This window comes from Wasmannia auropunctata, unplaced genomic scaffold (assembly GCF_000956235.1).
Source record: "Wasmannia auropunctata unplaced genomic scaffold, wasmannia.A_1.0 LD336085.1, whole genome shotgun sequence".
In the NCBI taxonomy this organism is placed as follows: domain Eukaryota; kingdom Metazoa; phylum Arthropoda; class Insecta; order Hymenoptera; family Formicidae; genus Wasmannia; species Wasmannia auropunctata.
In genome coordinates, this window is record NW_012026805.1 from 146698 (window position 1) to 159543 (window position 12846).

At 33.4% G+C, this 12846-nt stretch overlaps 2 protein-coding genes and 1 long non-coding RNA gene across 5 annotated transcripts; 2 read left to right on the forward strand and 1 right to left on the reverse strand.

Annotated features, from left to right (window-relative positions):
• The first annotated feature begins 263 nt into the window (after positions 1 to 263).
• On the forward strand, positions 264 to 5748 carry LOC105448404 (double-strand-break repair protein rad21 homolog). Of its 3 annotated transcripts, none has more exons than XM_011686928.1 (13): positions 264 to 459; positions 844 to 1013; positions 1098 to 1327; positions 1413 to 1596; positions 2285 to 2444; positions 2528 to 2720; positions 3117 to 3340; positions 3423 to 3643; positions 3737 to 3919; positions 4038 to 4397; positions 4738 to 4872; positions 5042 to 5197; positions 5294 to 5748. In XM_011686928.1, the coding sequence occupies exons 2-13, from the start codon at positions 870 to 872 to the stop codon at positions 5417 to 5419; spliced, it is 2316 nt and encodes a 771-aa protein (XP_011685230.1). In that variant the 5' UTR covers positions 264 to 459; positions 844 to 869; the 3' UTR covers positions 5420 to 5748. The 3 variants fall into 3 exon arrangements, with proteins under 3 accessions (XP_011685230.1, XP_011685229.1, XP_011685231.1); XM_011686927.1 differs by having other exon boundaries at positions 264 to 449; XM_011686929.1 differs by lacking the exon at positions 264 to 459 and adding an exon at positions 511 to 732.
• Positions 5749 to 7376: 1628 nt separating this feature from the next.
• On the reverse strand, positions 7377 to 11907 carry LOC105448406 (T-complex protein 1 subunit alpha). Its single transcript, XM_011686931.1, has 10 exons — positions 11713 to 11907; positions 10424 to 10509; positions 10220 to 10348; positions 10044 to 10141; positions 9772 to 9882; positions 9266 to 9671; positions 8989 to 9191; positions 8207 to 8399; positions 7968 to 8131; positions 7377 to 7891 (listed from the first exon to the last, which is right to left on the reverse strand). The coding sequence occupies exons 1-10, from the start codon at positions 11783 to 11785 to the stop codon at positions 7681 to 7683; spliced, it is 1674 nt and encodes a 557-aa protein (XP_011685233.1). The 5' UTR covers positions 11786 to 11907; the 3' UTR covers positions 7377 to 7680.
• Positions 11908 to 11979: 72 nt separating this feature from the next.
• LOC105448405 lies at positions 11980 to 12289 on the forward strand. Its single transcript, XR_974239.1, has 2 exons — positions 11980 to 12067; positions 12135 to 12289. It is a non-coding gene; the product is annotated as an uncharacterized LOC105448405 (long non-coding RNA).
• Positions 12290 to 12846: the final 557 nt, after the last annotated feature.

A 12846-nucleotide genomic window follows, 5' to 3' on the forward strand; every position in this document is an offset into this window, starting at 1 on the left:
AATGTATATTGTTATTAATACAAATATTTGCTTTCTTTTCCTCATCTCTCCTCAAAGAGATCTCCCCACTCAACCGTGAAAACCAACTGCGCATGCGCGATTGAACAAAGATGCAGATGGGCGTCCCGTTTTCTGTCTCTTTTTATGTGCTCACGCATTCTTAGCTGGCTCCTCTGTACCTTGGCTGCAACTGTGTTTCCGGATACGGTCAGAGTAACGGTGAATCACTGTTGCAAGGTAGGTGGCGTTGGTAGCGTTGGTGGCGTTGATGCGAGTGATCGCGCGTAATCGCGTTGAGTTTCGGGTACGCGACGTACGCGTCGGGACGGACGAGAGAGAGAGCGTACGTACCGTATGCGCCGATGATCTGAGAGATTTTCGCGGCCGCGATATTTTCTGTGCGAAATATGTTACGGCTCTGCGCGGCCTAACGACGGGACGGTATTCCGGTGAGTCGCCGTGCGTATCACAGCGGGGAATTGGTGTCAGGTGTTCGACGGTACCCCGTAACCGCCAAAACCGTAGATGGAAACGCCATCTTGTGCATTGATGTTTATATTTTCGTAAATCGTGCAACGTTCATTGTTGACTTTTTCGTATGTGTTTTTATGGTTTAGATCGCGTTGCCAGTTGCAATGTTGATCGCGAGTCTAATACTGAATTCCCTCGTATCTCCTCATACCGAACGTACTGTTTTACTGTCAGTGAGAAATGTCTCATTGATGCGTTTAGGTTTGGGCATTTGATGGCGTTTAAATGTTTCCTTCTTTCTAACTCTGCGCTTCTCTCGCGCCTGAACTTAAAGTCTGATCTAATTGACTTATCGATTCCATCTTCTTACAGATCAGTGCTAGACAGATACAAAAATCATGTTTTACGCGCATTTTGTGTTGGCCAAAAAAGGGCCCTTGGCCCGTATATGGTTGGCCGCCCATTGGGACAAGAAATTAACGAAGGCGCATGTGTTTGAGACAAATATAGAAAAATCAGTGGACGGTATATTACAACCGAAGGTAAACATCGAACTTGGCGACCAGCGAGACTTGTCAAATATTTCCCGATATGTTGTTACATTTTATTTATGATATTTGTAATAGGTTAAAATGGCTTTGAGAACATCCGGTCACTTGTTACTGGGAGTAGTACGAATCTATTCAAGGAAAGCAAAGTATTTACTGGCTGATTGCAATGAGGCTTTTGTGAAGATCAAAATGGCCTTCAGGCCTGGGATGGTAGATCTGCCTGAAGAACACAGGGAGGCAGCTGTAACAGCTATCACTTTGCCAGAAGTGTTTCATGATTTCGATACTGCTATGCCTGAACTCAAGTAAGACTATTGAACTTTTGTTTAAAAACCATATATATATAGTAGTATTTTTTAAATATTTGATAAATATAAATTTTCTTTTCAGAGATGTCGACATCGAAGCTCAATTTAGTTTGAATCAATCCAGAGCAGAAGAAATAACAATGAGGGAAGATTATGGCAGTTTATCTTTGGTTACACATGATCAAGGCTTTGGTGACATGAGTTTTGACGCTGAGCCACCAGAGTTGCTACGACATGGCAGTGGCATGGAACCTTCATTGGATCAGGTATTCACATGTCTATTTAATACCTTTGATTATTACACAGTAATAATGAATAAAATTGAATAAATGTGTAAATTTTTGCAATACTCATACATTTTAGAGTAATATAAATATTAGGCAGTCTATGAATGTACAGAATGCTCATAAACAAAGCATTCAGCATTTATGATAGTAGATAATACACACCATATTGAGTAAAAAAACTTTAGTAAACATGAATCAAAAACTCAATTGTAGTTGAGATTGAACAATTTTGTATTTCAATATCATAACTGACTTTAATATTTATTTTGTACTTGAATATAATATCAATTGATTTGTTGGCTTCTACACGTCGCATGTAACATGAAGATTTATTACTTTGATGTTTCCCAATCTTATTCTGAATGTTCTCATTTAATATCCAAGGCTTTTTTTATTCAATATGATGTGTACTACCATATAAATGTTGAATGCTTTTTTGTGTAAATATATTATAAAAAATATGTAAAAGTTCTTGTAAAAATATTCATAAAATGGAAACACAGTTTTATTCATCATTTATATGTATTTGTGTATGTAACATGGACGAATTTTTATTAAAATTTTCTAAAAATTTCTTTTAAATAAATGGAATTTAAACAAATAAATTTTTATTAAATTTTTAAGAGAATAGTAACATAACATATTAATTGCTCCAATTTAATTTCAGAGTCACATGTTGTTCAGCGATGGTCCAGGAATAGAGACAGCATTAGAACAGAAAGAAAAAGAGCCAGTTGCAGGAACATCAGCTACAACACAACCGATGGACATAGATACACCCATCAGAGACGATGGTTTTGGTGGTCATCTTGGCCAAGATATTATATGTATGATAAAAGCAATTAATTTTTATAATTACATCGAACAGTATAATGGTTGATATTATTGTTATAATTGTTATGTGTTTTAGCGGGAGGTCTCTTCGAAGGTGGTTTATTTGATGAAGCTCCAATGGGTGAAGTACCTGTACCTGAGGTTAGTTCGATAAATGAGCAACAGGAAGCAGGCGCAGCTCCTGGAGCTGCTGCTTCCGTGCACGATGAATCCGACGAGGATATGGGTGATCATTTTGGTGGTCCAGCCTCTCCAATGGGAGGCATGAGGTATTTATCATTCTTAAAAGATTTTATTGTAAGATTTTGAATTATACCATTAAAAAGGAAAAATTATGCTATAGCCAAAGCGCGGTTGACAATGACAGGATGCAAACAAATATTTAATAAATATTCTAATTGATCTTTCTAACTGCACTTTATTTACAATAAACAAACATTCCAATCTTGGATCAAAATTTGTTCAATGTCAATAAAAATATTTATTGGCTAGACTGGTTAGCTATTTTGATCTTTATTGCTTAATTTTTCTTTCTTGGTTTAATATTGCTCTCGTTCTTTGTGTACTTGCTGTATGAAACTGATATTAGTAATTAATTATAATTAATATATTAATAAAATAATTAACAATTAATATTAACACAATATTGAAAACATTATTTACAGCTCTGACAGCTCTAGGCCAGCTACACCAGCTGCAGCGGGAGAGGAAATTGAAGGAAGAATTAGTGTTGCCAGTCGACGTTTTACACCAGCTCCACCGGTTATACCAGAAGAACATGCCAATGACAATGTAGAAGAACCACCACCTTTACAAGATCAAACCACATTATTGCACGATGAGGAAGAAAGCTTCGCGCTAGCTCCAATTGATGCATCTGCTTTGAAAGGTAACATATCTTTTTTTTATTCTAAATTTAATGCATAAAAATTTGTTTCTTGTAACTAACAAAAAGTCATCGGCTTTCCTAGGGTTCACAAAAGCCAAACGCAAGCGTAAACTCATTGTCGATGAAGTAAAAAATATTTCTGGTGAGGAAATGAAAGCACAGCTATCTGACACTAGCGATATTATCACGACGTTGGACTTGGCACCACCTACGAAAAGATTGATGCACTGGAAGGAGACAGGTGGCGTAGAGAAGCTCTTTGCTCTACCAGGAAGACCTATCCCGGCTCGTGTTCTATTTAAAGTAATAATATTTTACATTATACAATTGTCTGAATAACTAACACTGAAAACTTGTATAATGGAAGCATTTCACATCTTAATTATTATTAAACAGAACTATCAAAGACATCTGACCAGCAAGTCTTACGATCACGAAGACTTCGGGCGACTTGGAACTGAGGAAGATGGAATGTCTTTAGAACAAATCAGAGATGCTCCAGAAGAGGTGTCCTCTTTCGAACAAAGTATCCTCAATAAGCGTACAGGACGAAAACGGAAAGCACCGCAGGATGATGAGGTTAGTTATAAAAATGATAAAAGGGAAGAAAAAGGCTTTTTTTCTTTAAGGAACGTAATAGTTGTCAGAATTTTGATGGAATATTTATAATTAATATCAATATCGTTATTATGTTTAGATAAGGCCACCTCCTCAGCCAGCTCAGCCAACTTCAGCAGAGTTCCAATCGAATGAAGCGGAAATTCCAAACATAATTGCACAACATAATCTTTCTTCAGAATCGTCTATGCCACCTGAGATCTCTTTACCAGCAGAACCATCCGACATAAGCAGCATTGTGCCTTCTGGAGAATTGTCAGAGGTACCGCCAACCACCGAAGCGCCTTTGCTCGGTTCGGAAATACCGCAGATCGCACCAGCTGAAGTTAACTCGATACTCGGTACACATGAAGAACCGCAAGTACCATCGGCACAGGAAGAAGCCGCTACTGTACAAACATCTGATATGCCGCAGATGGAGAATATGGGTTATGACCAAGTGAGTGTTGAGAAACTTTCACTTTCTGATAAATACATACACAAAAACTTATTTTTAAATGCTTTTTCTCATAATATTATAATTTAATTGTAATCTTTAAATATTTTTACAATTAAATTTTGATATAAAAAAAAACGCTTTTGAGATTAATAAATTTTGTATACGTGTTTAGATATAGATACATGAGTTCAGTCATTGGTACGTTTACCTTAATGTACCTGTGCTTGTCTTCTTTTGGCCGTGTGTCATTGCATAACAATTGCTTCCTTGTACATTGAATCTAGAGAATGTTTGTATATTTAATGTAGAAACTTTTATCAATGCTGCATAATTTCAACAGGCACAGCCACATGTTTCATACATGGGCTATGACGAACAACATCCTCCAGCACATACGCCTGGTGCGATTTCGGAAAGAGGACCTGCCACACCGTGGAACCATGAGGATTACGAATTTCCGCCATCTGTGGGACCGGTAATATACTTAATATTAATCATAAAATTATTTTTATTGTACACTTGTATAAATGACGAAGTTTTTATTTCATATATATTAATTTTATTAAAATTGTGAGTGGATGATTTAAAGAAAACTATATATAAAGAACTGTTAATTGATTACATTCTTATTTTACATTTTTCAGCAAGAGGAGCAACAAATGGATGAAACTTATGAGCAGTTTGAAGAACGCGTTCTTAACAAAAGAGCAGCACATATGTATCATGTTATTAAAAGCAAATTAGATACCAAAGATAAATTAACACTATCAGAGATGGCATACAAAAATAATCGCAAACAGGTTGGTATTTTGAAAAACTATAATATATTTCTCTCTCTCTCTCTCTCTCCCCACAAGATTTTTATATTAATAAAAATAACAATTCTGTTTTTGCAGGTTGCACAAAAGTTTTATACACTGTTAGTCCTGAAAAAGTTCCAAGTATTAGAACTCAATCAAGAATATTCATACGCTGAGATTATAGTCACAAAAGGACCAAAATTCGAGAACCCTGCGTTGTAAAGGTTTAATGCTCTCAATTATAAAACTTCGCGTATCAATGACGAGGCATGTATCTTTACCCGTACAATATCAAAATAACATTTACATTTTTTCATAAATAAATCCTAAATTAGGATATTGAAAAGATGCGTTGATTTTAAGCACAGGCTTGTGAGAAATGAGAAAATATCTAATTTCTTTTTTTGTTTCCCTGTCTTGGAAAGATGCATAATGAGTAATTGTGTAATCACTTTAATCGCATTGCATTCTTTTTTTTTTATATAGACACATGCATCATTTACCATATTGACCGCTTGCCACTTAAATAAATTTTGGTTAATCATGTTAAATTTGTTATTCCTTTAAAAATTGATTGGCTTGCATTATTTATCAATCCAAACAGGGTTTGTATATAAATATAGTAAATAGTAATATTAAAAAATATTCTACATCATGTGTATCATCAATAACTTAAATCTACATTGCAAAAAGGTCCAAAACTACAGGTATACTCTTGACACTAAATAAATTTTAATATAAAATATCAAATTTTATTTGAAAATATATAATAAAATATTAATACAGTTAGATGTTTCTAGATTTTTGAATTTATAATATTCAGGAACTGATTTGGAAATTTATTTATAATACTTATATACACATTTATTTGTAATGTAAACAGTTATTAATGGAAGACCTTAACTATTTGTGAATAATAATTTTATGTATTATTGTCAGGAAAAAGGAATATATTTTCTACACTCTGCATAAAAATAGTAAAAACACAAAAAGTTAAACGGAATTTGTAAATTTTTTTATAATGCTTTATGTTTATTGATTCAAATCTTATTAATATCGCAAAAAATCTGTTATCATATCTTTCTTTAAATATTTAATTAAAAATTAATACGAATGTAACTATTGAATGAATAAAAAGAAGTCAATAAAATTTGATTATAATAGTAACTATTTTCAAAAAGAAAATAGTGTGTACTATATTATCAAAGATTATTTACTAATTTATTGTTGTACTTGTATGTTTATCTCACAATATACAAGAATGTTACAAACAACAATATAATTTAACAAATTAAATGTTCGTCATTAAAATTTTGCAGTAAGATCATAATTTACATTGTAAATAATTAAAACAACAATCGTTAAAGTATAATTGTAAGAAATGATTTAGTAATGTGTCATTAAGTTTAAAATCAATTGACTGGCATGATGTAACAAATATACTGTAAATAACATCTACTTAACGAATCATGGTTATTGAAAAAATAAATATCGTTTATACGTAACATTATTTATAAACGATATTGAATCTACTGAACATACATATCATATAATACTTAAAACTGTTATTCTCTATTATTTTCCATTAATGAACTGTTATATTAGATAATATATATTAGATAATAATTTATTAAATTAGAAACGCTTTTTTATCACTTTTTTCCTTTACATGTGTGATGCTACGAAAAAATGTCAGCTAAATTTAAAATTTATTACTTTAATATTCTATGACAATATATTAATTTTTTTTATTGCTTGTGAGATTTGTATGTTAATAAACAATTTTGTGACAAGTAACTCACATACACACACATATACACATTTAATATTAATTATTTATATAATAGTATATATTATACAAATAATAGTATATATTATTATATATATTTATATATTATTTTATTTTATATATTATTTTTGAAATGAGGAATTTATGATATGCGTACGTAATACGTATATATGATTTAAGTCACATATTCTCATAAATAATTACACAAACATTTGGTTAAGATCGGTACAATTAGTATACACAGTATAAAATACATTTTCGATATACTGTAAATACTACATGATTATTACATTAACTACAAAATTTCCTTAAACATAAAAGTTTATTCATATAAATAAAAAAAATGTAAAAGTTACTCTTAGTTTTTAGTAATAAATACAAAATTAAATATATGTTCTACATATTTTTTTTCTTTATTTTTTTTCTCATAATTTTAGATGCCGTATTCTGTTGTGGTATTAATACAACCAAATAAGTATAACATTATATTTTGTGAAACAATTTTATTTTAGGTTCTAGCAGTATTTTTTATGCATATGCAGACTTAAATACAATATATAAGCAGCAAGTTGTAAATTAATCTGTTTATTATCGCGTGATATTTGTATGCGCAGTGAAACATTTACAAATTCCTTTACATTTTTCTCGTATAAACGCATTGTATTCAAACATAATAGGTAAATGCATTTTGATATTAATCTTCCAATTCACCGGCTTCCATGGCGTCTTGATAAGATTTAGTTTTCGAACGTTCGGGATCCAGTTTAATCATATCATCAATTCGGAGGATAGTTATAGCTGCTTCAGTGGCAAATTTCAAAGATTTAATTTTTGAAATAGCTGGTTCCAACACGCCTGCTTTTTTGTTATCCCTTATATTTCCCACGAGTAAATCAAGACCCACCCTGCAAAAATATAAATTTATTTTAATCTTTTCATTTTATATGATAAACTAAAAAAAGATAGCAAGTGGAAACTTACCACTTCAAGTCAACAAGATCTGGTTTTGTTATACTGGAATTGTGATAGGCTCGGAGCTTGGCGACAAGATCGGTTGCATCCTGTGCAGCGTTTACGGCCAATGTTTTTGGTATAATTAATAAAGATCGAGCGAATTCCGCTATAGCCAATTGTTCTCGGGAGCTCTGTAATATAAGAATGTGTAAATATCTTATGAAAGGAAAAGAAACTGATAAAAATTATGCAGAATTCAATGATACCAATGATGTCGCAAAGTTTTCTAGATATATTGAGAGTGCAGCCTCCACGCAACCTCCTCCCGCGACGACGCTTTTGCTTTCCAAGACTCTCTTGACAACGCATAGCGCATCATGTATGGAGCGTTCCATTTCGTCGCAGTAATAATCGTTTGGTCCGCGTAATATAATAGAACTCGCTGTGCGTGCCTTAGGTCTTAAAATAAAAAAAAAATAGTTAAATGAAGGCTGCTTTTCATATTCACGCTTTTGGCGCTTACAGCGCCTTAATTTTGTCCTTATTTGTTGTATATTGTTTAATGTTAAACAAGAACAAATCAACGCTTGCAGCACGTGAGGGATAAAACGGAACGTAACCAAAATCGTGCTTTTACTGTTATTTTTCATAATATCAATTATGTTATGTGGGATCTCGTGTGGCTTCGTGTGGAAATAGCGGACTCATAATTAACGGATTTCGGGTTCAATTCCCCTCATCCTATATACGAATTTTTAATTTATAACGTATGTAAAGTAAATCCTTTGGATAAATGGCTAGAAGTTGGAAAATGGACTAGTAACTCATTCCCTGAAAAAATTAATACTACGAAATTTAAATTGAGAGAGATTAAGGCTTGAACGTCGACTGTGGAACTATGGGATTAATTGCATTTTGTAGAGAATCCTCATCATAGAAATATATCCCGGTAAATATATATGAGACAGCGAATAACTGATATAACAACTTTTCACGGAGTTTTGCTCATTGAAATCCTATTAATAGATATCTTATTAAAAATATGTACCCCTTGATCAAAATAAGCTCGTCGTCGCAAATCATCTCCTGAACTACTTCAGCAGCCTCCCCCAAGAAACTGGCATCGAAACTCTCCTCTCCTTCCATGTTGGTCAGCGAAGTTAGAAACTGCGCGCCTGTAGCTTTAGCAATTCTTTTCAGATCAGCTTTCTTGCATCTGCGCACCGCCATGGTCTTAGTCTCCACGAAATACTGTGAAAAGATCAAGATGAATACACTCATCTTGAATCGCGCTCACTTCCTAGAATTCATCGCTCGAAATGTACCTTTAAGCATAAATCGTCAATGCCGCCTGATAAAAGAACGACATTGGTTCCGGCAGCAAGAATCTTCTGAATGCGCTCCTTGGTAATATCGGCCTCGCGTTGGCGAACAGCTTCGAGTTTCTCCGGATCTGTAATAAGTACTTCGACGCCCAACTTCATCTTTGCTTTCTGCAAAGAGAAGTCTAGACATGCGATTTTCGCGTTTGCTATCCTCTTCGGCATTGCTTGAGAGGCGACGGTGCAATTCAGAGCATATCCTTGAATCAAGGCCGACTCTCGAACACTTTTTCCATGCGCCTTCAGGACATTGACCGCTTTAACAGGATACAAAAATCCTCCTTTGCCGTCGCTGATTTTTATCGCGTTGGCGGCGTCGACTACCATATTGCCAAAGAAATTGGCATCACTAATTATTGGTCATGGAAAATATTTTTAAATAATCATATTGCTTCTACGAAATATCGATAACTGCAAATGAAAATTGATATGTAATATCAAAAGGATACGCTCCAATAATTTTGCTTGACATAGATGTTTTTGCAACATTAACTAAGCAATCCCTTCCGAGTTCATCCACACTGACGGTAAGATGTTCTTGAATGTATTTGCATGCTTCTCTGAAATTGATTTCATGTGAAAATCGTATAAAGTAAAATTCCCTTTTCTCTGACTTGATAAATACGCTTTCATTCATTAATAATTTAGCTAATTATTGGATGAATTAGCATCCAATCAATTGACTTCATGTAAAAAATAAAGTGGATTGTTGAGTATTTACTTGCAAGCAAGTCTGTAGCCACTAATGACTGAAGTTGGATGTATCTTTTGCTTCACAAGCTCGTCCGCATTTTTCAAAAGCTCAGCTGCTACTATGACCTTTAAAAGAATATTTTATTAAATTTATTTTTAATTGTAAATTTTATTAAATGATATAAATCTAAATGAATCATTTACCACTGAAGTAGTACCATCGCCAACCTCCTCATCTTGTAACTGAGCTAATTCAACTAGAACTCGCGCGGCTGGATGTTCAACTTCTAACAAGCGTAAGATAGTTGCACCATCATTAGTAACAGTGACGTCCTGAAAACATTGTAATTATAATATCTTTTGTTCCTTTACGTTGAATATTTTTTAAAAGATATAAAAGTTACATACACCAATGTCATCGACCAGCATTTTATCCAATCCAACCGGACCCAGAGAACTTTTAACTATGTTAGCGATAGCACAGGCAGCCATAACTGAAAGAGACAAATATTTATTTCGCATATTTACACGTAACTTATATATTAAATTATAATTATATACAAATTCAATGATTATATATTAATAAAATATTTATAAAAATTCATCATTGAAAGAGATATATAAATACAGGCATAAATAGTTTATTCATTATTTATACATAATTAATTTTTTACATAATATACCAAATTTATTTAAACTCCTTAGAAAACATTACTTTCAGATTATTTATCAAAATTTATCACATTTAGTTTTAAGAAAGTTCTCAATTTAAAAAAAAAGTAAAGATCTTTCATGTGATTTTTCATATCTTTTAAAAAAGTGTTCTTGGCCGTCTTCTAAATAATAAATAATAATTTTAAATAATCTCTAAATAATAAATAATGAACAAAATATAAAGCAAAGCTAAAAAAGAGGTAAAAAGAGGTAACTGAAAATGTCAAAGGAAATGCTAATTTATTTTGATATCGATTAATCGACATTGAGATTATGTCACACAATATATAATCTAAATAGAATAATTTATAAATGCTTCTTACAGGAAAAAAATACATTTTTTATTCATTATATTTTTTTAATTCTAAAGTGTTCTTAAATTCTTTCATATGAATATAATTTTCGAAAAATTCTTATATTTTATTCGTGATTAAATTACTTGAAAGTCTTGAAACTCTATTTCTCATTGCTATCTTAGAAAATTACTTAAAGAAAACTAGACGATCAAAAAATTTGAAATTCAGGAACGCCTACTTATTAATTACACTGATTGACATGTTAAAAGTCTCCTGAAAAAGGAGTGGTTTCCCACAGATTTTGGGGTACTGAAAACGATGCTGTCCTCAGAAGTTGTCCATCACGTTTTTGAGAAAAACAGTTGAAACCCTTAAAAAACGCATTTTTCGTAATTTTTAAAAAATCGCAGCAGACGAATCTGATGTGCTGAAAATTTCTGAAAGATCTTAAATGAAAGCTCGAATGTAGTACTCGAGCCCAAGGTCTAACACATAAATAATTCGCAGAAAATGGACAAAGGAAAAACAAAATAATGCGATCAGTTTTAATTTGGCGATTCTTAAATGTAATTGACCGATTAAGCTAATCGGAGATAGTGAAACCGACTCCTACGGATGACACACGGAGCTTTCAAGGCTACGGGACGCGATTATAACCAAACTCTGTGGGCCGATCGGTACTCCTACCATTTTGCGTTCGCACCGGCGCTCCCGATTGTCGGATGCCTCCAACGGCCAAGGGACTCGCTACCGTCGACATTGTGAGGAAGTCGTTGTTATTTCAGCACGACACAAAAGCAGGCACAAAATCACGTTGCTTGTGACGACGCCGTGAAACCGGGAGAACAGGCCAAGAGAAGCCGCGTGCGATTCTGAGTGATAATGATTATAATGATGGTCGCCACGGTCGGCGTCCAACTTCATCTCTTACTTCCTTTTATAGTCAAGTAGCGACATCAGCGGTTATTGGCTAACCGCGTTTCATATTCGAACGCGATTGGCAAGATTTGGACTAAAAAGCGGCGCGTCAATCATGAAAATCGTGAGTGTATAGCAAAAAAAGAGAGCCAGCATTAGAATTTAATATTTAATTTTTTTCTTACAATTAGACAAAGTCAAATAAACAGCGACAATTTTTATTGAAAATCGAGATTGCAATCGAGATTCAATTTTTCGGGAGAAGAGGAATGAATGTTTTTGTCCCGATTCGTTGAGCTCGAAATGGATTATATACATACTAATAAATATCTAATAATTGTTTAAAGATGGTATTTATAATTTAATCTTAAATTTAAAATCGTCTTAAACCTAGTTTTATGCCTTGTGATTCTTCAGGATTATATACAAGCTTATGTGGGGGCCGTGGCACACATGGTAGTGTGCCTGCTCTCCGTGTAGGAGCCCCGCCGAGTTCAAAACCATCTAAAACTCAAGTAAATAAAAAAAATCGGCCCCCCACCGGTTTATACAGGGTGTCTCATAATAGGTGTATCACCGTTCATAGGTAGGTTGAACGGACTAAACTGAATCGAAAAGTCCTCTACCATTTTGCAAAATTCGCAATCGTAAACGAGACATTAATTTTTGAAGATTGACGAATAAACGCGTATTCATCCGGCCCACCGCTGAGTACAAGTGCGTGACAAGATAAGTAGATTAAATTGACAAAAAAGTCCTCTACTATTTTGTAAAATTCGCATTTATTAACGAGATATTAAGTTTATTTGCCGATTTTCAAAAATTAATATCTTGTTAACGATTGCGAATGTTACAAAATAGTAGAGAACTTTTCGATTCAGTTTAATCCGTTCTACCTACCCA

Excerpts from the sequence above, each read along its gene's own strand:
- LOC105448404 (XM_011686928.1), top strand. The coding sequence starts at position 870 with ATGTTTTACGCGCATTTTGTGTTGGCCAAAAAAGGGCCCTTGGCCCGT. Across the intron at positions 3,644-3,736 it reads CGGCTCGTGTTCTATTTAAA|AACTATCAAAGACATCTGAC; the intron begins GTAATAATATTT and ends ATTATTAAACAG. Across the intron at positions 4,398-4,737 it reads AGAATATGGGTTATGACCAA|GCACAGCCACATGTTTCATA; the intron begins GTGAGTGTTGAG and ends TAATTTCAACAG.
- LOC105448406 (XM_011686931.1), bottom strand. The coding sequence starts at position 11,785 with ATGTCGACGGTAGCGAGTCCCTTGGCCGTTGGAGGCATCCGACAATCG. Across the intron at positions 9,883-10,043 it reads GGCTACAGACTTGCTTGCAA|AGAAGCATGCAAATACATTC; the intron begins GTAAATACTCAA and ends AATCAATTTCAG. Across the intron at positions 7,892-7,967 it reads GATCTTGTTGACTTGAAGTG|GGTGGGTCTTGATTTACTCG; the intron begins GTAAGTTTCCAC and ends ATATTTTTGCAG.